General features: G+C 45.9%; 1 protein-coding gene across 1 annotated transcript; it reads left to right on the top strand.

Annotated features, from left to right (window-relative positions):
* The first annotated feature begins 1,619 nt into the window (after positions 1-1,619).
* On the top strand, positions 1,620-21,598 carry POGLUT2 (protein O-glucosyltransferase 2). The gene is made up of 10 exons (XM_081198473.1): positions 1,620-2,246; positions 6,072-6,277; positions 7,589-7,794; positions 9,389-9,466; positions 13,331-13,503; positions 14,717-14,954; positions 16,517-16,726; positions 17,718-17,807; positions 19,804-19,908; positions 21,423-21,598. The coding sequence occupies exons 1-10, from the start codon at positions 2,062-2,064 to the stop codon at positions 21,438-21,440; spliced, it is 1,509 nt and encodes a 502-aa protein (XP_081054599.1). The 5' UTR covers positions 1,620-2,061; the 3' UTR covers positions 21,441-21,598.
* The last annotated feature ends 628 nt before the right edge of the window (positions 21,599-22,226 follow it).

Raw genomic sequence — 22,226 nt, 5'->3', positions numbered from 1 at the left:
ATTTTATTCAAGTTGGCACCCCTGGCAGCAGAGGTTTAGGATCAGTTTTCCTTCTCGTAGATGGGCTACCTTCCCAGGTAGTTCATTGGCCCCTCAGTTCCCTCTACAGTATGTGCAGAAACTGCCTTCTTGTCCATTGGTTCCACTATTGGTCTCGTCCGCTCCATCTGCCAGAGACTGTGTTTGCCTATCTTGCCAGGTTTGAGATCCACCTGCTACCCTCAATTACCCTTAGTTGGCCAGTCACGGCCATTTCCCAGGGTGTGGCTGCTGCTGCATGCTGACAGCTTCTAGGAGCCACAGGTGAGGATTGGGACCTCTTGCTGCACCAATTGGAAGGTCGGCGGTTCGAATCCCTGCGACGGGGTGAGCTCCCGTTGGTCGGTCCCAGCTCCTGCCCACCTAGCAGTTTGAAAGCTTTGACGTGCAAGTAGATAAATAGGTACTACTCCAGCGAGAAGGTAAACGGCGTTTCCATGCGCTGCTCTGCTTCACCAGAAGCGGCTTAGTCATGCTGGACACATGACCCAGAAGCTGTACGCCGGCTCCCTCGGCCAATAAAGCGAGATGAGCGCCACAACCTCAGAGTCGGACACGACTGGACCTAATGGTCAGGGGTCCCTTTACCTTTATGCAAAAGAAGAGTTTTCCACTAGAGTCCCGCTAGTCCCACTTTATTATACCTTGGTCAGACCACACCTGGAGTTCTGTGTCCAGTTTTAAAAGGTTACAGTGGTACCTTGGGTTAAGTACTTAATTCGTTCCAGAGGTCCGTACTTAACCTCAAACTGCGCTGCCGGAGCATGATTTCTGTTCTCATCCTGAAGCAAAGTTCTTAACCTGAAGCACTATTTCTGGGTTAGTGGAGTCTGTAACCTGAAGCGTATGTAACCCAAGGTACCACTGTATTGTCAAGCTGGAAGGTGTGCAGAGCAGGGAGACCAAGACGACCAAGGGTCTAGAAACCAAGCCTTATGAGGAATGGTTGAAGGAGCTGGGGAGGTTTAGCCTGGAAAAGAGGAGATTGAGAGGAGGTGTGATATTTTAATGGCAGTCACATGGATGATGGAGCAAGGTTGTTTTCTCCAGCTCTGGCGGGTAGGACATATAAACCAAAGGCTTCAAGTTACAAGACAGGAGATTTCGATTCCCTGACAGTAGGAGTTGTTAGACAGTGGAAAGGTCTCTTTCTGGAGGTGTTAGGCTGTCCTTCCCTGGATGGTTGGATGGCCGTCTGTCATGTATGTTTGAGGGACAGCTCAGCTGGTTGAGCGTGAGACTCTTAATCTCAGGGTCGTGGGTTCAAGCCCCATAGAATCGTCGAGTTGGAAGGGACCCTGAGGTCTCGTCCAACCCCCTGCAATGCAGAAACACGCAGCTGTCCCGTACAGGGACCTCGGCACCGAGGTGTAACCAACTGAGCTATCCAGGCGAAAGATTACGCCGCAATAAATCTGTGAAATCTTCAAGATGCTACGATTCCTGCATCGCGGGGGGTGGGGTGGGCTGGATGACCCTCGGGGTCCCTTCCCAACTCTACCCGCGCCTTGATCTCCCCGCGCTCCGCCAACCCCCGGCTGCCCACCGCTGTTTCGCCACCTCGTCGCCCCACAACATCTCCTTGCTGGACTACATTTCCCGGCATGACTGTTGAGCGTGGGAAGCGGCTCCCGTGTGGTTTTCCCCTTCGGAAGAATAAGTTTTCGTGGGACCGACGAGCCCGCCCGCTCCCCTTCTCTCTCTCCCCCCCCCCACTCCGCCCCTCTCTTTTCCCCGCGCCGGAGGAGCGCAAAGGCTCCGGGCGTTGTTAGCAGGGGCTGCCGTCGCAAGACAAAGGAACTGGCATGCGGCTGCCGTCCGGGAGCCTCTCTCCGCTCATGCATCGCCCAGACAAAGGCCGCCTCTCCCTTGCAGCTTTCGGACGAGGGCAGGAAGCGGAGGAGACACCCGATCGCACCGCGCTGCCTTCCGTCCTGCAAAAGTGCCGTCTCTAAGCGCGAGGGAGACGCTCGCCTCCCTCCCCCGCTTTGCCCTTTGCTCCTTCGACGGGAAGCTCTGTAAATGTTCCGCCTGGGGCTGACTTGCTACTGGCCTTTGGGGACAGTGATCCTGGCCCTTTGCGAGTCGGCTGCGGGGAGCCAGCTGAGCCCCGAGAAGAGTGGAGTATGGGGACCCGGCCTGAGAGCAGAGGTGGTCCTCCCCGCCCGGTATTTTTACATCCAGGCTGTGGACACGGAAGGGAAAAGGTAATTCGGTGTAACGCGTTTTTTGTTTTGTTTTTAAGCGGGTGGGAATGGGGCTGGGGAGGAGTTAAGGTGGATGCGAAGCGATGCGAGAGCCTGGCTTGGCGGATCTGGAAACGGATTTGCGTGCCCGTCGCAGGAATCCGGAAGAGGCGCTGCGTTTTGGAAAGAAAAGCAACTTTTGCGCGTGTTTATGTGTGTGCGTGATCCGCTCTGCCCTCGGTATACAGCTCTGTGGAGAGAGAGGCGATTTAGCAAACTTCGATTGGTTGCCCCAGGGCACTCTTCAGTAAGGAGCTGCGAGTAAATCTGTGCTTTTGGAAACGTCCTTAGAAAACTCACACTTATCCGCTTTATGTGTATGCTTCAAAACAGTGTTAGAAACTGAGATATGAAAGCTAGGAACTCAAGGGCTCCTTAAACCGAGGTTATGGGCGCAACAACGGAATGTCTTTTTTTAAATAACAAGAATACAAAGCTGAAAATGAAGGAACAGCAGCTAAAGCCTTGTGTTCCACCCTCCTAATATCTCTTCTCCAGTCTTCAGAGAGTAACTGGAAGTGGGGAGGCAGAAAAAGGTCCTCCTTTGCTACCACACTGCAGTTTTAATCTGAAATCTTAGGCACAGTACTGCACCCAGAGATCAGAAACTGCTCGTGCTATTGAAATTCCCAGTCACAAAATGCGCCTAGAACAATGGGAGTTTTGAACGCTGCTTAAAAGTGCAGTGTGTGATGTTTGGCCCAGAAAGGTGCGCTCATCTGGGAGCAAACACGGGCGTAGTGTGGTGGGGGGTCAGGGGGGCCCAGGTGCACAGTTTTCAAGGGCGCCCCCAAGCAGAGATGCCTTTCCCACCCTGCCTGCCGTCAGGGGTCTCTGGGCCCCAGAGCCTGGACTGGCCTTGCCTCCATGTCCCCAGCGGCTGGGTTCTGTTCACCCTCCATGCCCCGGGCACCAGCAAACTCCGCAATGCTGCTGGGAGGAAAGGGGCAAATTGTGAATGCCCCAGATCAGTGGTTCTCAAAGGGTGTGGCAAGAGAGGATAGCAAGTGTGGCAGGAAGCTACAAGGACAATCAAAGAAACATTTAAACATTTCAGTGTAGTATAGTATCGAAATATTATTTTTTTGCAGAATGCGGATAAGATATCTTTTCAAAACGAGAGCATCAATTGAGACTGAGGAGAATCCTAGCTGTGTTCTCCAATGCATTTCTTATCAATAAAAAAAAAAAAATCCTGATGTAGTGCAAGCAAATTTTTAATTGGAAAGTGGGGCACAGAGAAAACATTTAGAGAACCACTGCCCTGTAGCTGCTGTCCCTGGGGCTTAATACACATGCATCTAGACGTGTGATTTGGATGGGCATAATTTTGCATGTGTGTGCATTGGTTTGCATACTATAGCAAGCCAAGAGTGTTATCTGTACTCAGGCTTGTGGTTAAGCTCTTTCCTCCTTAATCATGAGCTGTAGCCAGGAAAAATCTCTGACAATAGATGGTTACGGAGGAGTGAGCTTAATATCAAGTCCCCTTTCAATGGTGCAATCTTGTCCCTGGGAGCCTGCACAGCTGCCTTGAGCCATAGTTAGGCCACATCTGCAGGCATGTAATGTGAAGCTAATGCATTTAATGCAAATTTCTACATAGAATTTCAGGAATACAGGATTTCTTCCAGTGTCTTTTTTGTTCTCTTAAAAATACAACTTATTTTTGTGACTTTAAAAAATGCCTTTGGGTCCTACATATAGGTCTGTGTTGGATTTCATATTGTCTTGGACAACCGAGGTCCTTTTTTGAGGAAAATATTTGCAATTCCTGCCCTTTTTGGCTATGGTCCTAAACACAGTCAGACTGATTAAATTGACTTCAGCTGCTTAATGGTTTGCAGCGCTGGACCTGCTATAATTTAAATAAGGTTGTAATTTAACCAATGTCGCATTAAAAAAAACAAAAAACCTTGCAAAGTCTACTGCACTTCAAGTTCATTCCAACTTTGTTGTTGAATTTGAATCCCTGATGTTTTTCCACTATATAGAAATGATTGGAAATAGAAAGAGAATGAGGCATGAATTTACATGAGTTTGGGTGGGAAAACGTGTTATAATGGAAGCAAAGAAACTGAGCAGTTCATCAGTGGTTGAGTTTAACTCCACTGGTCTTTTCGGAGCTTCCAGACCTTCAAAAGGAAGTGCCTTTTTTCACATGGCGCAAAATGAACTTGTGGAATTCACTGCCACTAGATGTGGGGATGGGCAGTTGGTTAGATGGCTTAGTCAGAGGATTAGTCAAAGGTCGGATCAGTGGCTACTAATCACAATGGCTACAAGCAGCCTCCAAGTTTCAGAGGCAGTAAGCTGGGGAACAACCGGAGGACAGGGCGACTGTGGACTTAACTGAGGCATTCTTGTTTGCTCCTATGAGAAAAAGGATTCTAGATTTGACCTTTGGACTGATCCACGAAGACACAACTTACTTTTTTTCCTTCTTTATAAACGGGAAAAAATTCAGCCTGAAACTGAGCCTGAAAAAATTCAGCCTGAAACTGAAACCAAGGAACCTAAAGGTAAAGGATCCCTGGACGGTTAAGTCCAGTCAAAGGCAACTATGGGCTTGCAACGCTCATCTCGCTTTTGGGTCAAGGGAGCCGGCATTTGTCCACAGACTAAACTGCTTCTGGTGAAACAGGACACCGTGACGAGTGCCAGAGTGCATGGAAACACCATTTACCTTCCCGTCGCAGTAGTACCCGTTTATCTGCTTGCGCTGCCATGCTTTCAAATTGCTAGGTTGGCAGGAGTTGGGACAGAGCAACTGGAGCTCACCCTGTCACACAGATTTGAACCGCCGACCTTCTGATCAGCAAGCCCAAGAGGCTCAGTGGTTTAGACCACAGCGCCACCCACGTCCCTTCTGCCAAGGAACCTACAAAGCACTTAAACACATATTTCAGTATAATACATGACATTATAGTATCTTCATGAGCTATGCTAGTGTGGGGAGGAACCATGCAGGTATTTTAAATAGGGAGGGGTGTTAAAACACTACCTTTTCTTGCATTCACATCTGGGGGGAGGGGGGAAAGGTTACTGAAAACATTTAGCTCAGTAGGCATGTTTGCAAGTTAGCTTATCCAGCTCTGGGTATTGGTAGAAAAGTTGTGGAAAACCTTGGTGTTCAGCAGAAGTTTAATTCCTGAGAGACAGCTCACCCGCTATTACTGATGCATGCAATATGTACCTAATGTGGGGTGACAGTGATGCTCAGCAGGCCTGGTCAGCACTTCAGATTAACTGAATAGACACTTACAACCGACCCCAGAATACGTTGGAGTATACATGGGGTTTCTTGGCAGATGAGCTGCTGTGGAAAGACTTCCCTAGAAATAAAAAGTACAGTGGTACCTTGGTTACATACGCTTCAGGTTACATATGCTTCAGGTTACAGACTCCGCTAACCCAGAAATAGTACCTCGGGTTAAGAACTTTGCTTCAGGATGAGAACAGAAATCGTGCTCCAGCGGCGCGGCAGCAGCAGGAGGCCCCGTTAGCTTAAGTGGTGCTTCAGGTTAAGAACAGTTTCAGGTTAAGAACGGACCTCTGGAACGAATTAAGGATTTAACCCGAGGTACCACTGTAAATAAATTGAAAAGCAGAGTATCAGATAATATGAAATATTTCAGCTGTCGGTGAGACCCATTCCCTTGTTGGTTTAATTTTACAATCCCCAAATTTTATCCTTAAACTTTTCAACTTGGGTCTAGAATTCTAAGCCGAAGGGGGGGGGGGGAAGTTTGATTTCATCATCACCATCTTTCTTTCCCTGCATAGGTTTACCGTCTCTCCGGGTGAAAATGCATTTCAAGTAAAGATCACGGCTCCTGAGGAGCAATTTACGCGGGTAGGAGTGCAAATACTAGACAGGAAAGATGGCTCCTTCATCGTCAGGTACAGGATGTATGCAAGCTACAAAAACCTGAGAATCGAGGTTCAGGCCCGAGGCGTGCACGTTGCCAAATCTCCATATAGCCTGAAAGGTACAAAAATGGCATCTCATGTAGTAGCATTAATCCACACTGTTGGGAGACTCTTATGCGTTGCAATTGGGACTGAAGTTTCCCTTCCAAAAGTGAAACCAACTTATTGGATGTACCCACTCCTCCCAGTGGACCATTAATCCCCCTTTCTGTGTTCCACAATATGGGCAATGATCTCAATGCAAGGAAGGAGAAAAGATCTACCTGAATTGTGTGACGAATAATAATAATAATAATAATTTATTATTTATACCCCGCCCATCTGGCTGAGTTTCCCCAGCCACTCTGGGCGGCTCCCAATCAAGTGTTAAAAACAATACAGCATTAAATATTAAAAACTTCCCTAAACAGGGCTGCCTTCAGATGTCTTTTAAAGATAGGATAGCTGCTTATTTCCTTCACATCTGAAGGGAGGGTGTTCCACAGGGTGGGCACCACTACCGAGAAGGCCCTCTGTCTGGTTCCCTGTAACCTTACTTCTCACAATGAGGGAACTGCCAGAAGGCCCTCGGCGCTGGATCTCAGTGTCCGGGCTGAACAATGGGTGTGGAGACGCTCCTTCAGATATACTGGACTGAGGCCGTTTAGAGCTTTAAAGGTCAGCACCAACACTTTGGGTGCGCCCATCTCACTTAAGAGGCCGGGGCCAGCGCTGTCCGAAGACACATCTGGGTCACGTGGCCAGCGTGACGAAGCTGCTCTGGCGAGCCGGCACCAGCGCAGCACACGGAAACGCCGTTTACCTTCCCGCTATAAAGCAGTACCTATCTATCTGCTTGCACTTAGGGGTGCTTTAGAACTGCTAGGTGGGCAGGAGCTGGGACCGAACGACGGGAGCTCACCCCGCCGCGGGGATTTGAACCGCCGACCATATGATCGGCAAGTCCTAGGCGCTGAGGTTTTACCCACAGCACCACCCGCGTCCCTGCAGGGATATGACACCTGTAAAAGCCATAGTTCCCTCAGCCCTGTTTTACAGAATAAGCACAGGCCTTGGTGAGACTCTGGGAGGCGATATCAGCTAGACTGTCCCACAGCTGCAAGAAGAATGCCTGTCCACTGTTCTGGGAATTGGTGGAGAAAATATAGACGTATCGTTTTGAGGGTTAAGAATAAAGACACTGTCAAATTTTAATCCTGTGCCCTCCATCTTCAAAAGTCTTGAAAATATGTGTTTTGGACAGTGCTCTAGAAAACCAGATGTCTTACTAGATATAACAAGAGGTGCTTCAAATTAATTGTAACTCATTATCGAATATGTACGATATGCGACTGCAAACACACGCCTTAAAACAAATTTATTGCATGCAGGACCCGTCTATCATGAGAACTGCGATTGCCCCCAGGAAGATGGAAATGCGTGGCTAGAAGAAATGAGCTGCCCTCCATCCATTCTGCAGATTCAGAGAGATCTGGCGCATTTCCCCACCGTCGACCCTGACAAAATTGCCAAAGAAATCCCACAGCGGTTTGGGCAGAGGCAGAGCTTGTGCCATTACACCATAAAAGACAACAAGGTACACACTCCACCCACGGAAGTGGCTGTTTTTGCAAATAAACGTATGATAAAATCCCTGGAGAATAATGGAGGGTAGTCATTGTTCCTCTGGAGCCTGCTGTTCAGCTGACAGAAATTGGCTGATGTCCTTATGCAAGTGCCTGGCATATACATGTACCTGCCGGTCACAGTAAACACTACTGAGGTACATGGAGCAAGAGTCTGCCTTGTTGTAAGGCAAGCTTCCTAAATTCCTGCACTTAGAGCATACATCAGTGAAACCATCCTCTGGGTACAAGGCAGCATGTTAATTCAATAAATAAATTAAATAAATAAATCCATTCTTCTGGCCATACTACTAATAGGTAAAGGTAAAGGGACCCCTGACCATTAGGTCCAGTTGTGTCCGACTCTGGGGTTGAGGTGCTCATCTTGCTTTATTGGCCGAGGGAGCCGGCGTACAGCTTCCGAGTCATGTGGCCAGCATGACTAAGCTGCTTCTGGCAAAGCAGAGCAGCGCACGGAAATGCCGTTTACCTTCCCGCCAGAGTGGTACCTATTGATCTACTTGCACTTTGATGTGCTTTCGAACTGCTAGGTTGGCAGGAGCAGGGACCGAGCAACGGGAGCTCACCCCCGTCGCGGGGATTCGAACTGCCGACCTTCTGATATCCAAACTACAAGAAAGAAGATTCCACCTAAACATTAGGGAGAACTTCCTGACAGTAAGAGCTGTTCGACAGTGGAATTTGCTGCCAAGGAGTGTGGTGGAGTCTCCTTCTTTGGAGGTCTTTAATCAGAGGCTTGACAACCATATGTCAGGAGTGTTCTGATGGTGTTTGTTGCTTGGCAGGGGGTTGGACTCGATGGCCCTTGTGGTCTATTCCAACTCTATGATTCTATGATTGGCAAGTCCTAGGCTCTGTGGTTTAACCCACAGCGCCACCCGCGTCCCTTTTACTAATAGGTAACCCGAGGCTAAAGAGAACACAAGAACTAGCTGTTGGTGGACCACGAATTTATATAATGTTTTTAAAAAATTCATAACAGAGCAGCTATTGCAACATCTTGTGGCAGTAAACGTTGATTATGCATTGTGCAGAAAATACCCACCTTTTGCCGTGAACAAGAGATTTCTCTCCAAAGGAGGGCGATGGTAATATTTCAAAGTAGATGGCAATGGCAGGCAGGCATCTTGGGGCTGGATTTATTCCCTGAAGACTGGGTCCCTTTCCGATGAAACGGCTGGCACTCTTGTTAGGAAGGGTTGATCTTTCCATGACTTCCTTCTAATGCTGTGTTGCAAATCCTTACAGGGTGCTCCTAATTAGGACTTGCTAAAACTGCTACTGTTGGCCTGGCAAATTTGTTGGACATTAGAAATAGCAGCTGTAAGAGCAAGGTCGTTGGCTGTCATATATTCTGTGTTGTTGGTTCTGCAGTCCTAAAGTTACATTAGAAAATGGGGATCAACTGAAGAGTTTAAGCTTTTCCTTTCCTTTCCTTTCCTTTCCTTTCCTTTCCTTTCCTTTCCTTTCCTTTCCTTATCTTTTCTATTCTTTTGAGAGGTGAACCTAATTCAGATATGCTCAGTCTGGTTTGTTTGTTTTTAGGTTTACATAAAGACCCACGGTGAACATGTAGGCTTCAGGATATTCATGGATGCCATCCTTCTTTCTTTGACTCGGAAAGTGAGTAAACGTCTTAAAAAACATGTTCTTTACAGATTTTAATTCCATTTTGTCTTTAAGTCTATGTGCTGTGTCCTCTGCCATGAATATGGCACCTGAAGTGCCATAATAAACGGTAAAAAAAAAATAAACACAATAAAAGGTAAAAACGAGTTAACAATAAAAAAATGGCAACCTTGAAATAAACATTAAAATAAAACGTAAAGGACCCTGGACAGTTAAGTCCAGTCAAAGGCTACTATGGGGCTGTGGCGCTCATCTTGCTTTCAGGCCAAGGGAGCCAGTGTTTGTCCACAGACAGCTTTCTGGGTCACGTGGCCAGCATAAATAAACTGCTACCAGCACACAGAGGACCGTGATGGAAACCAAAGTGCACGGAAACGCCATTTACCTTCCCACTGCAGTGGCACCTATTTATCTGCTCACTCTGGTATGCTTTCAAACTGCTAGGGTGGCAGGAGCTGGGACAGAGCAACGGGGATTCGAACCGCCAATCTTCTGATCAGCAAGCCCAAGAGGCTCAGTGGTTTAGACCACAGCGCCACCCGCATCCCTGAAAACAAATGACAGCCTCCATAAGACACAGGTGGGAAATGGTGCTGTGAGCAAAAGAAACAGAGTCACCTACCACTAGCCAGCTGTAATGGTTATTTAGAAAAGCATAATTTTAACTAAATACTGAAAGCCCAACGAAGATGTGACTGTCTGAATTTGAGCAAACAGACAACTGGGGACAAGATGGGAGCCTGCAGTCCCCAGTAGCTTGTGTCGCGTGCGGCAAACTAGCCATTCCCAAGTGCTGCTGTCAACTAGGAGTAACATTATTGTCAAGCAGCCTTCCCAATTCCCATCAGCCTGCAGCAGCCCAGGAAAGTTTTCTTAATATACAGTTTCAAATGCTGGTCTTCCTGTCTGGTGCCGGACAGGGTCCTTTCTAAGAATCCTAGAAGGGAAGCCTTAAATTGGATCAGAACTGGGTCCTGGGATTAAGCTTTTTCTTCCTATGTCACCGTCGTTTTTGCTGAAAACCATGCTGTCCTAAATCTTGCTCTGGAAAATCCATTGTCGAAGAGTCCCTGGAGTCGTCTCATCACTGGAATTGCAGCCTATAAAGTAGTAGATGCCTGAAGGGTGTGCCGCAAGAATTGCAAAAACCAAAACCAGATGACTTAGGCAAGTTAGTTCCATTCGTGCTATTAGGCAGAGCAAATATTTCAGGGTCCCTAATGAGTTTTCCTTACTCCAGAACAAAAAAAGAGAAAAGTTTCTATCGCTGCAGGGACAGCTTCTCTGACGCAGCGCTGCGATGATGAGAAAATTTACAGTCAGCTCTTCTGGCATACAGTCGGTGCCGAACGAGACGTGACATGAGAACTCTGTGGTTGGAGACAGTATTGTGTAATGGTTAGGGTTTTGGACTACAGTGGTACCTCGGGTTAAGAACTTAATTTGTTCTGGAGGTCCCTTCTTAACCTGAAACTGTTCTTAACCTGAGGTACCACTTTAGCTAATGGGGCCTCCCGCTGCCACCACGCCACCGCCACACAATTTCTGTTCTCATCCTGAAGCAAAGTACTTAACCCGAGGTACTATTTCTGGGTTAGCGGAGTCTGTAACCTGAAGCGTATGTAACCTGAGGGACCACTGTACTGCTACAGAGGCCAGTGTTCAAATTCCCATTCGATGTGTATCCCCTTGCTACTTCACCTCAAATTCCTTGGGAGAAAGGCAGGAAACAGTGGAATGAATGAATGAAATTAACTCTCCTTCTCCTCCTCCTCCTTCTTTATTGAATTTATATCCTGCCCTATACTCGGAGGCCTCGGGGCGGTTCACAGAACAAAATCAAAATATAAAACCACAAAGTATATAATCAAACCAAAAACAACAACCCAATAACCCCCCCAAAAAAAACACATTTTAAAAGGGCATAGGATGTCAATCAAATCCTATAAACAAAAGTTAGCTGCACTGAGCCTAATCTGGGTCAGAACTGAGTGGGGGGATTAACTCTTCCCCTCCCCGCCCCATGTTGTTTCCCCTGCTGAGAACCGCCCACTACCACCAGTGTTAGAAACTGAGTTATGAAAGCTAGGAGCTAAACAGCACCTTGAACCTTGGTTATGGGCGCAACAACAGAATGTTTAGGCACGCTTTTTTATACAAAGCTGAAATATAATGGCAGCTAAAATATTATGTTCATTTTTCACATGGTCTAGTCCTTCCCCTGCCCACCCTCCTAATATCTCTTCTCCAGTCTTCAGAGAGTAGCTGGAAGTAAGGAAGGCAGAAAAAGGTCCTCCTTTCCTTCCACTCTGCAGTTTTAATCTGAAATCTTAGGTGCAGTACGGCGCCAAGAGCTCAGAAACGGTTCGCACTATTGAAATTCCCGGTCGCAAAATGTGCCTAGAACAACGGGAGTTTCGAACACTTGACTACCACCACCTGCAAGTTGCTATTTACACCATTGGTAATATTTACAATTGTTGATGAAAAGGGGAGGGTATAATTCTGAACATGTTAACCTGCCCTCTCCCTGCACCATGCTTCTGATCAAAACGAGACTTAGTTTTCTCTTCCTCCCCCCGCACAGCTGGTTTTCTTTTTTTAAAAAAAAATAAAAATTAAAATGGCAAAAATTAAAGAGCAATCTGCTTAACCTTTCCATTAGGAAAAAAAGGAACAAAACCTTGGTCCACTCTGTTCTGTATCCCATGCTTAAATGTACATTATTTTGTACTTCGTAGATCAGCTGTTTTCTCGTTTTCTGCCTTGAGGGAACTGTGACCCTGAACTGCCTCATGGCTGCCACAGGACTCCTGAGTATTCAAGAGGACTGTAAGGGTGCCCACTCAATTCGCACTGGGTGCCGGTTAGGGCCTTTGGCCCTCACCATGTGAATTGAAACCATGACTGTAAACAACTCAACACCCAGATCTGTCTGCGCATTGCAGGGGGAGATTGATAGCAGAGGGCAAGCTCTCTAAGCTATCTGCCATTACTGATATTCTAACTGAAGTCCCCCTTCAAAACTTGCAAGGAAACACAGGATTCCCTAGAACTCAGTATGGATTGCACCTTCATTCGAAAGATGTCGCCACGAACATTAAGGGAAAATGTGCTTCAAGAAGTCTGTTGGAAAATATGTGAATAAATGTAGCCTGAACTTAGGTTCAGAGAAATAGAATGGCTTGCAATTCACATTGGGATTATAAACCAGCAGGTGGCATTGCGCTCCTAAAGATTTTGGTGTACATGTTTCCTTTTACCGTAAGAAGGGAGAAGACAAATGCAACATGTTGGCTTATCCCTGCCTTCCAAAAGCCTGTCCAGAGTTGCTTCTCAGAGAAACTCACTTATCTTGGGTGTAGTAGGTAAAGAAAATGAGCTATGAACAAACCACTCCATTTCAGGCTCCCTTTTTAAATGTGAAATGACAATAATACTGGTCTACCTTGCAGGGTTACGATAAGTGTATTATATGTGCAGCACTAAAGCAAATGTCATCTAAATACAAAGCATGATTCATAGTTTTGTGTTGTGGCGGTTTTCGAGGACAAAATAACCTTAAATTGTACCCAGAAGACTATAGAAAGTCAGTGAAGACCCTGGAGTATTGATGTAATATATACTTTTAGGACTTGCCGTTCCAGTTACTCTCCAGTAACTACTCTCCATAAAGGCCTAGGGCCTATTTCAATAATCAAGTTTACAAGTCTGGAGGAATGTTTGCTTTGTGTGTGTTACATGTGAACTGTAGTGATAACAAAATTATAAACAAGAAACACATGTCAATTTTGGGGTGGTCAAAGAGTGGCCTGATGCGGTCGTAGATAGTGAATGTTTTGCCTTACTGTCTCTCAGGTGAAAATGCCAGATGTCGAGTTTTTTGTTAATTTGGGAGACTGGCCTCTGGAGAAAAAGAAATCCTCTCAGGACATCCACCCCATATTTTCCTGGTGCGGATCCAACGATTCAAAAGACATTGTGATGCCAACCTATGACCTGACAGACTCCGTTTTAGAAACAATGGGCCGGTAAGAGTTCCTACCAAGGTTCTGGAAGTTGTCCCACATCTTACAATGTTTCTTGTTGACGGTGTTCATTGGTGCTGCAGTTAGCAGTGGGTACAAGCCATTACCTTTATGCATGGAAAATGGGAAGCCAGATGCAAGGGGGTTACAGCATAGCTGTCAACCATCCCTTATTTGACAGAAAACTCCCTTATCCCAGCGCCGTGTCCCGCTGCTGTCCCGGATTGATGATGTCCCTTAAATTTCCCGGGTTTCATGCTCGCCCGGCTCGGGAGGGAAGCAGCTGCTTGGGGTCCTCCGCCACAAGAGAGAGCATGCGCATGAGCTGCCGTGTCTCCGTCTCTCCCTTTTACCCCTCAGGGGTGCGTTGTGAGGAGGCAGTGGGCGACGGGCAGGCAGGCAGCCCCTCTCTTGCGAGACTTCCACCGCGCAGCCAGGGGAAGCCGGAGGCGGCTGAGGAGGTGGCCTGAGGGAGGAGGAAGAGGAGGGGATGGGGAGGGACGCAGAAGGGCGGCGCTTCAGCGGCCACTGCGGTGTCGCAACCGCCTCATGCTGGGCTCGCGGGCGAGAGTCTCTCTTCCTCCCTCCCTCTCTCTCGGGCGGGGAAGGGCCGATGGAAGTCCTCGCACCAGGACGACGGCAGCCCCGACGTGCATAAGCTAAGCAAAATCTCTTATTTTGGCTGCTGATCCCTTATTTTCAAGGCTGCCGGTCCCTTATTTTCAAATCTGTAAGTTGACAGCTATGGGATACAGACAAGAGGGGGAAAGAAGGAGATAGGCAACCCAGTCAGATAGGCGGGGTATTACTATTATTATTTATTATTATTATTGAATAAGGCGTCCCTAGTTTCATCAGAGAAATCTTGCAGGGCATGATTGAAAAGTCAGGAAAGTGAGAGCGCCTGGTTATGGGTGCCTTTGCCTGCGCTCATCCCAGTCAGGAATAGAAACACAAAGTTTCCTCACAGCTCTCTCTGAGCATACTGGTTTTCATGCGATCTTCTCACTTCTGGTGAATTGGCAAAAGGTACAAACCCCAAACTCTTACAAGAAGAGAAGACTTGGCTCTCTGGAGTCTCTCACTGGGCCATGCCATCTGCCTTTCAGCCAGAATCGGTGGCGGTTCCTCAGGGACATATTAATATGGAGGTGCCACCCGCTCCTGCCTGGAAGCTCCAACAACTGTGGACAAATATCCCGTTTCCTCTCAACAGAGTCAGCCTGGACATGATGTCTGTCCAAGCAAACACCGGGCCGCCTTGGGAAGAGAAGAACACCACGGCGATATGGCGGGGCCGAGACAGCCGCAAAGAAAGGCTTGAACTTGTGAAAATGAGTAGAAAGTACCCAGAAATAATCGATGCGGCGTTTACAAACTTCTTCTTTTTCAAGCATGATGAAAGTCTCTATGGCCCCATTGTGAAGCATATTTCCTTTTTCGATTTCTTCAAGGTACGATACAAAGGTGATTGTGCTTAGATAAGCCTTTAGAGAGGTTCCCCCCTTTTTTAAATTATATTGAGATGTTGGCAGCTGCCCAACTCCCAGATATTAAAAAGCGTATCTTACAAGTTTTTGTAGTGCTATCACCCAGTTCTATGGAGGCTGTATCTAGATTATAATTTTTCAGAAACCTTAAAGTGTTACTATAGCCATTGTTGCTTGGGATAAACAAGTTCACTTTGTCCAAATTGCTGTGGTTCTAGATGCCTCTTAAGACAATCTGTGCAGGTGGTTTTATTTTTCCACATTATTTCCCTGCATGTTTTGGTGAGGCAAAATGAGACCTTAAATTCTAATTTAAGCCAGTAAATGGAAGATGGTTTTTCTGTGACCAGAGGTATGATCCAAAACCGCCCCGAGCCTTTTACAACTGAATTTTTCAAAGGCTTGGGCTGGTTTTAACGTTATTAAAATTATCCCTCTAATGTGGAGATCATATAACAAGCAACTTCCACTTGTTGGTCCTCTGAGATGAGAGGTAACATTGGTCCTGAGCTTACAGTTTTAGTTTGCCCAATTAAACGTATTTCTATGCCAGTTCTGCCAGTTCCTAGTGGTTGTCGGTGCCGGTGCACAGATATTTCACGCTATTCACTTGGCTCATGTTGTAAGCTCGGTAATGTTATAACATCAAGTATTGCAATGCGAAAGTAGTTTTCATGGTCTCCATGTGGGGCTTAAATGTCTCAAGCAGACATGTTTCTCTGCCTGCACAGACCATAATCATCAGTAGACACACATACACAGTGCTTTTTCTGGGGGTACACAGGGGTACGTACACCCCATAACATTTTGTGAATCTTTGTACTTTTGTCCATTTACTGTGTTTATTTTTCCCGATTTGAACTATAAAATGGTGATTTTCTTGAGTCAAAATGAGAGTACCCCTAAACATTTTTTTTAGAAAAAAAGCACTGTATATATATATATTCAAAATAAAGACCTCAGATTGCTTTACATCTTTTGGAAAGCTTAAGTGGATGAGACTGCCTTAGTAACACTTAAGCTTTGATTAGTTTTGTGAATGGTTAGTAAAATATACAGCAATGTGTGATATGTAAAATGAACGATGAAAAGAGATGAAGGGAAGACATTGGATATTTTAAAGTTTGCAAAATGTTTTATTTGACATTGTGAAACAGAAAATTTAATAATAATAAAAATTATTATAGAACTTCAAAGGTACAGGAGAATACGAAAATGAACCCAGCTTCACCTGATTAAGAGCTCACACATTACGTTTATGGGTTAAAAGCATAGCATAGTTGTGAAAGCAACAGACTCGTGAGAAATCCAGTATTGGCTGGAGCTCACTATTAAGGATACATCTGGCGGCAAACCCAGGTTGGCTGCTAAGTAAATGTGTAAAAATATCCTAAAGGTTCTCTGAAATCCTGAATTCAGATCTTCTTGCGGGTCCTCAACCTTCAGATGTTGATGCCGTAGTGGAGAGAACCCCACAACAAATCTACAGGCTGCCTGCTTATGAATTTTGTGTTGTGTGTTTGCAGTATAAATACCAAATTAATATCGACGGCACAGTGGCCGCGTACCGACTGCCTTATCTGCTAGCAGGAAGTAGCGTAGTGCTAAAGCAGGACTCCATCTACTACGAACATTTTTACAACGAGCTACAACCGTGGAAACATTATCTTCCTTTCAAAAGCGATCTAAGCGACCTCCTGGAGAAGCTGCAGTGGGCCAAAGACCACGACGAAGAGGTGAAAATACAATGGGGCCCGCACAGATGTTGCAAAATTATGTTCCCACAGCTCTTAGGAGTTTCATGTGCCGCACAGAATTGCGGGGTGGGGGGGATTCCTGAATCTAAGCATGCAGTGGAAGGCTGGGTGTGGAGTTTTGGCTTGCAGTAAACTGGCAAGAAGGTAAAGGTAAAGGGACCCCTGACCATTAGGTCCAGTCGTGGCTGACTCTGGGGTTGCAGTGCTCATCTCGCTTTATTGGCCGAGGGAGCCAGTGTACAGTGTACATGTGGCCAGCATGACTAAGCCGCTTCTGGCAAACCAGAGCAGTGCACGGAAATGCCGTTTACCTTCCCGCCGGAGCGGTACCTATTTATCTACTTGCACTTTGACGTGCTTTCGAACTGCTAGGTTGGCAGGAGCAGGGACCAAGCAACGGGAGCTCACCCTGTCACGGGGATTCGAACTGCCGACCTTCTGATTGGCAAGTCCTAGGCTCTGGGGTTTAACCCACAGCGCTTGCAGTAAATCTACAAGAAGGTAGATTTGCAGGTAAAAAGTGGGGGGGGGGTGAGGAAAAAGCTGGTGCACGACTAGGAACACAGTTGTTTTTCCTTCTCCCTCTCCAATTCCCCCCCTTTTTGGAATCAGTCCTGTTAAACTCAGATGTTCGGGCACCACCTTGGGACTTTTGGTTGGTCCTAATAAAAGGTATAGATTCACAGCCCCTGTCTGGATTCATTGCACAAAATCCCTGATGGATTTATGCCCTTAAGAATCACTTCTCCCAGCTAATGGAATGTTAGTCTGTTTGAGACTTTGGTGGGTGGGGCAGTTTGCCTATAATGGACTCATTCAATTTGATAAAGTTTGACGCATGTGAAAACTGGAATTTAATTGATTTGGGTTGGGTGGGACTGAGCAAGAAGAAGGGAAATGGGCATTATAAGAAAATGAAAGTTTTAACATGAAGATACCTTACCTCTCCCCCACCTGTTATCCCTGGCAGGCAAAGAATATTGCAAAAGCGGGACAAGAATTTGCAAGAAACAACCTCATGGGAGACCATATATTTTGCTATTACTTCAAACTTTTTCAGGTCAGTTCTCTCTTTGATTACGGAAATGTAAATGTAAGAATGCCTTAAATATAATGAACTAAAGTGACTTTCCAGTTCTGTGGAGGGACAAACACATGGCTGTTCCTATATTTATTGCCATACATGAGGTAAAGGTAAAAGACTCCTGAATGGTTAAGCCCAGTCAAATTTGACTATGGGGTGCAACGCTCATCTCCGCTTTCAGGCCGAGGGAGCCAGCATTTGTCCACAGACAGCTTTCTGGGTCATGTGGCCAGCATGAATAAACCACTTCAAAATGGGACACTGTGACGGAAGCCAGAGTGCATGGAAACGCTGTTTACCTTCCCACCGCAGCGGTACCTATTTATCTACTTGTACTGGTGTGCTTTTGAACTGCTAGGTTGGCAGCATGAGTTAAATGTTAAGGTTTGTTTAAACAAACAAACGCTTTATTAATTTCTTTATCAGATACATTAATATAATAGTTACATTTCCAAGAACAATAGACATACAGTCGTACCTTGGAAGTTGAACGGAATACGGTCCGGAAGTTGGTTCGACTTCCCAAACCAAAGCGTGGCTTCTGATTGGCTGCAGGAAGCATCTGAAGCCTTGTCGGACGTTTGGCTTCCAAAAATAGGTTGCAAACTGGAACAGTCACTTCTGGGTTTGTGGCGTTCGGGAGCCAAAACGTTCGAGAACGAAGCTGTTCTAAAACCAAGGTACGCCTGTATTACATATATATCCAGAAACGAAACTCGCTGATCAGGTAGCAAGCAGCTGGGTGAATTCACCACCACCCCAGTCCCAAAGTACAGTGGACGCTCGGGTTACGAACGTGATCCGTGCGGGAAGCATGTTCACAACCCGCAGCGCCGCCTCTGCGCATGCCTGGGTTGCGATTTGGCACTTCTGCACATGCGGAAAGTGCTATTTAGTGTTTTTGTGCATGCGCGAGCGCCGAAACCCGGAAGTAACCTCTTCCGGTACTTCTGGGTTCGGCATGGTGCGCAACCTGAAAACGCGCAACCTGAAGCGTCTGTAACCCAAGGTATGACTGTATAGAAGTGCCTCCACAATCCCTAATTCTGCCTTTGTTACATATAATCACACTGGTAAAGGTAAAGGTACCCCTGCCCGTACAGGCCAGTCTTGACAGACTCTAGGGTTGTGCGCTCATCTCACTCTAGAGGCCGGGAGCCAGCGCTGTCCGCAGACACTTCCGGGTCACGTGGCCAGCGTGACGAAGCTGCTCTGGCGAGCCAGAGCCGCACACGGAAACGCCGTTTACCTTCCCGCTAGTAAGCGGTCCCTATTTATCTACTTGCACCCGGAGGTGCTTTCGAACTGCTAGGTTGGCAGGCGCTGGGACCGAACAACGGGAGCGCACCCTGCCGCGGGAATTCGAACCGCCGACCTTTCGATCGGCAAGCCCTAGGCGCTGAGGCTTTTACCCACAGCGCCACCCGCGTCCCTAATCACGTCGGGCAAGATTCCTGCCCAAAAGAAGACCCTTGTAGTCCCTTCTAACATGATAGTTCTCTGATTTAACACCCCTTCATGCCGTCCATTCAAATTGACGGGCATCCTTTTAAAACATTACCCGTGGTGTTTAATAACCAAGATCTGCAAGTAAGCACCGTGTGAAAGGTATGCCCTGAAAATTAAGCTGGCATTTTGTTAAAGAAGCATCCCGACTACCACAAATCCCATTCTAATGTGGAGGGATCTGTTCCTCAAAGCAGCAATCAGCAAAGATCAAAGAGCCCAGCTTTAGGAAGCCCCTCCCGAAACACAGCTGAAAATGTCTGTGCATTAACACGGAGGTACTGATATTTCAGCAAGTCACCAGGTGCAGCGAGTGTCAGCTTACAGTTTCTGTGATACCGAATCTCAGGTTCTTCCCCGCGAGGTTTGCTGGAGCAATGGGCAATTCATTGGTTGCAGCTTTTCCAACACTGAGTGCGCAAGTATAAGAGGTGGTCCCCCCCCCTTTTTTTAATTTTTCAATTAGGAATATGCCAAACTACAAGTGACTGAACCAAAAGTGAGAGATGGCATGGAGAAAGTGGAACAGCCAGATGACGACCTTTTCCCTTGTAGTTGCCACCGGAAAAAGGTACAGTATGTACAAGTTAACATTTTAGGAACTGTTTGTTCAGGGGCCTGACCTACCACTTATTTAACTGGGAACATCTTATGCCTCACATGTTCGGATTCTAAGTTGGGGGGAACAGATTTTGTTATGGGTGCCAACAGAATCCCTTGCTGCTTTTCCATATATTGAGGGAGGCAGAGATTTTCACAACCAATGCCAGTGGTTTAACAGAAAACCACTGAGGATGTTTTGGAGTGGGTTAAATCCTGCTAAGTCATGGAGGTAGCGTGAGGCAGGAGTTGCAAGTTCACAAAAACCAGCTGTGAGTATTTCACCTAGTTTTTTGTTCCGAAGGAAATTATGTGTTTAGCCAAGGAAGTTTTGATTTTTCTGGATGCAAAAATCATGCAGCAGATTTATCTTACGATGTGCAGTTCTCCAGTTTGCTTTTTCCTGTTTCACAGAACATACTCAAGTTTTGGCAGCCGTGGTAAGGAGAAATTCAGATCGCAAAAGCCTTGCCCTAAACACGTAGAAATCTTAAGTCGGCCACCTCTCTTGGTTCTTGAGATTTCAGCAGGAATTACCCACACGCTTTCTAGCATATGTTCGCAACCATAAGAACTAGCAATTTGCTTTCGAAAAAGATAAAAAGTTAAAAAAAATGATATTTTAAGGAAGCTGAATTAACAATGCACCCAGGACATTGTGCTTTTTCTATATGCTATAAGACATGCACGATGCAGTTCTCGCTCACACGCAAAAAACGCAGGGCCTCTATCGCAGGGAAAACGTCTTCCTTGCAAAAGGCCATCTTACCGTTCTGTCAATGAAGTTGTGTTGCCGACGTGAGCCAGAAAGAGTTGCAAATTTTTAAAAAATGAAACAATATTGCAAGTCATCATGGGTCAAATCAATGAAGAAAGAGGGGTTTGCTGTGACTTCCTCTGAATCCATGTTGTAGTAGGAAGATGAGTATTTTGGAACTCGTGGAAAAAAATCTTTCAAAATGGGAGTTGTATTCCAAACATTCCATCCCACTCTAACATGACCAGAAAACAGAAGTCAAGATGCAGCATAGAGTGCTTATGGGTTTCTTGTGAATCTGATTGTTGTTATTATTTAAATTTACAAGTATAAAGCTGAGCAGGTAGCAGGCAGGCAGTTGTAATTCTGAAATACCACCAGTCTTGCGCACCAACACAAACCCTAGGGTTCCTTTCAGAGACCCCTGAAATCTAGAACATTGCTCTCACTTGCTTTTTCCAATGAAATTATAATGTGCAAATAAATCCTCTCTGCACCCATCTAGGCAAGTGGGTATGATACAGCTCAGGAACTTATAATTAAGTACAGACCTTCATAGCCCATTAACCAGGGGCTTATTTTTCACTATTATAGACATCTCTGCAAAAATAATCTAGAGAGAGAAGGAACTTTTTCTGGAACATAAGAATCTGCTCAAAATACTATAACGTAAAGCAAAGTTGTTCAGGACTTATTTCAACTGTGAAATATTTTCTTCTTACTTACAGGTCAAAGAGGAACTTTAACAAGAAAACTGGTGTTTACAGTATTTGGATTTCAGTGTCTTCAGATGAGAACAAAAAAAAGACGAGTCCGGATGCCTTCTGTTGTGCATGCAGTATTACTACACCTTTGCTTTTATGATTTTTTTATTGTTTTTAAAAATAAATACTATTTCCATAAAGTTGAGAGCATTTTTTTGTTTTAAAAAATAGCTTTGATTTTGGGACTATATTATATACCCCTTCTACAGAGGGCTTTTGCTGCAGCCTGTGGATTACTGCCACTCGCTTAAGAAGATTACACGCAACACACTAAAATAATATGCGTGAGAAAGAGATGAAAGTGTGTACTAGAAATCTACATAGCTGAACCTAACAGGGAAAAAAATACAATTGGGAACCTTTCAAGTAATTGTTAAAATAACTGGCTAGGGTGTGTTCAAGCTTCGTTAGCAGGGTTTATAATAAGCTTGTTTAATTCAGTAGTCTTTTTAAAAACTTATAACAGCTGTCCAAAGAGACCCCCTATCATACGGATTTCAGACAAGGAGTTGAGCTTCTCATTGCCAAACTACACTGAAGCCCTGACTAGGAAGGATGGTTGAATAAAAATTATCCCAAGCCATTTAAGGGACCTGTGGCAAAAGCATGCTGTTTCACAGACTTGTTTTGAAACTAATAGTGTATCATTCATGTTTACCCTATACGAAGCTGCCCCTCCAGGGATAGTGTATTGGCTCTCAGGATGCCAACTTATCTACAAAATCATTTTGAAGATGCAGAATCGCATGTTTGGGTGCTTCCTCCCAA

The sequence above is a fragment of the Podarcis bocagei genome, assembly GCF_964188305.1.
Source record: "Podarcis bocagei genome assembly, chromosome: 6".
Classification (NCBI taxonomy): domain Eukaryota; kingdom Metazoa; phylum Chordata; class Lepidosauria; order Squamata; family Lacertidae; genus Podarcis; species Podarcis bocagei.
Note: the sequence above shows the minus strand (reverse complement) of the source record. Positions and strands in the feature narration are given on the sequence as shown.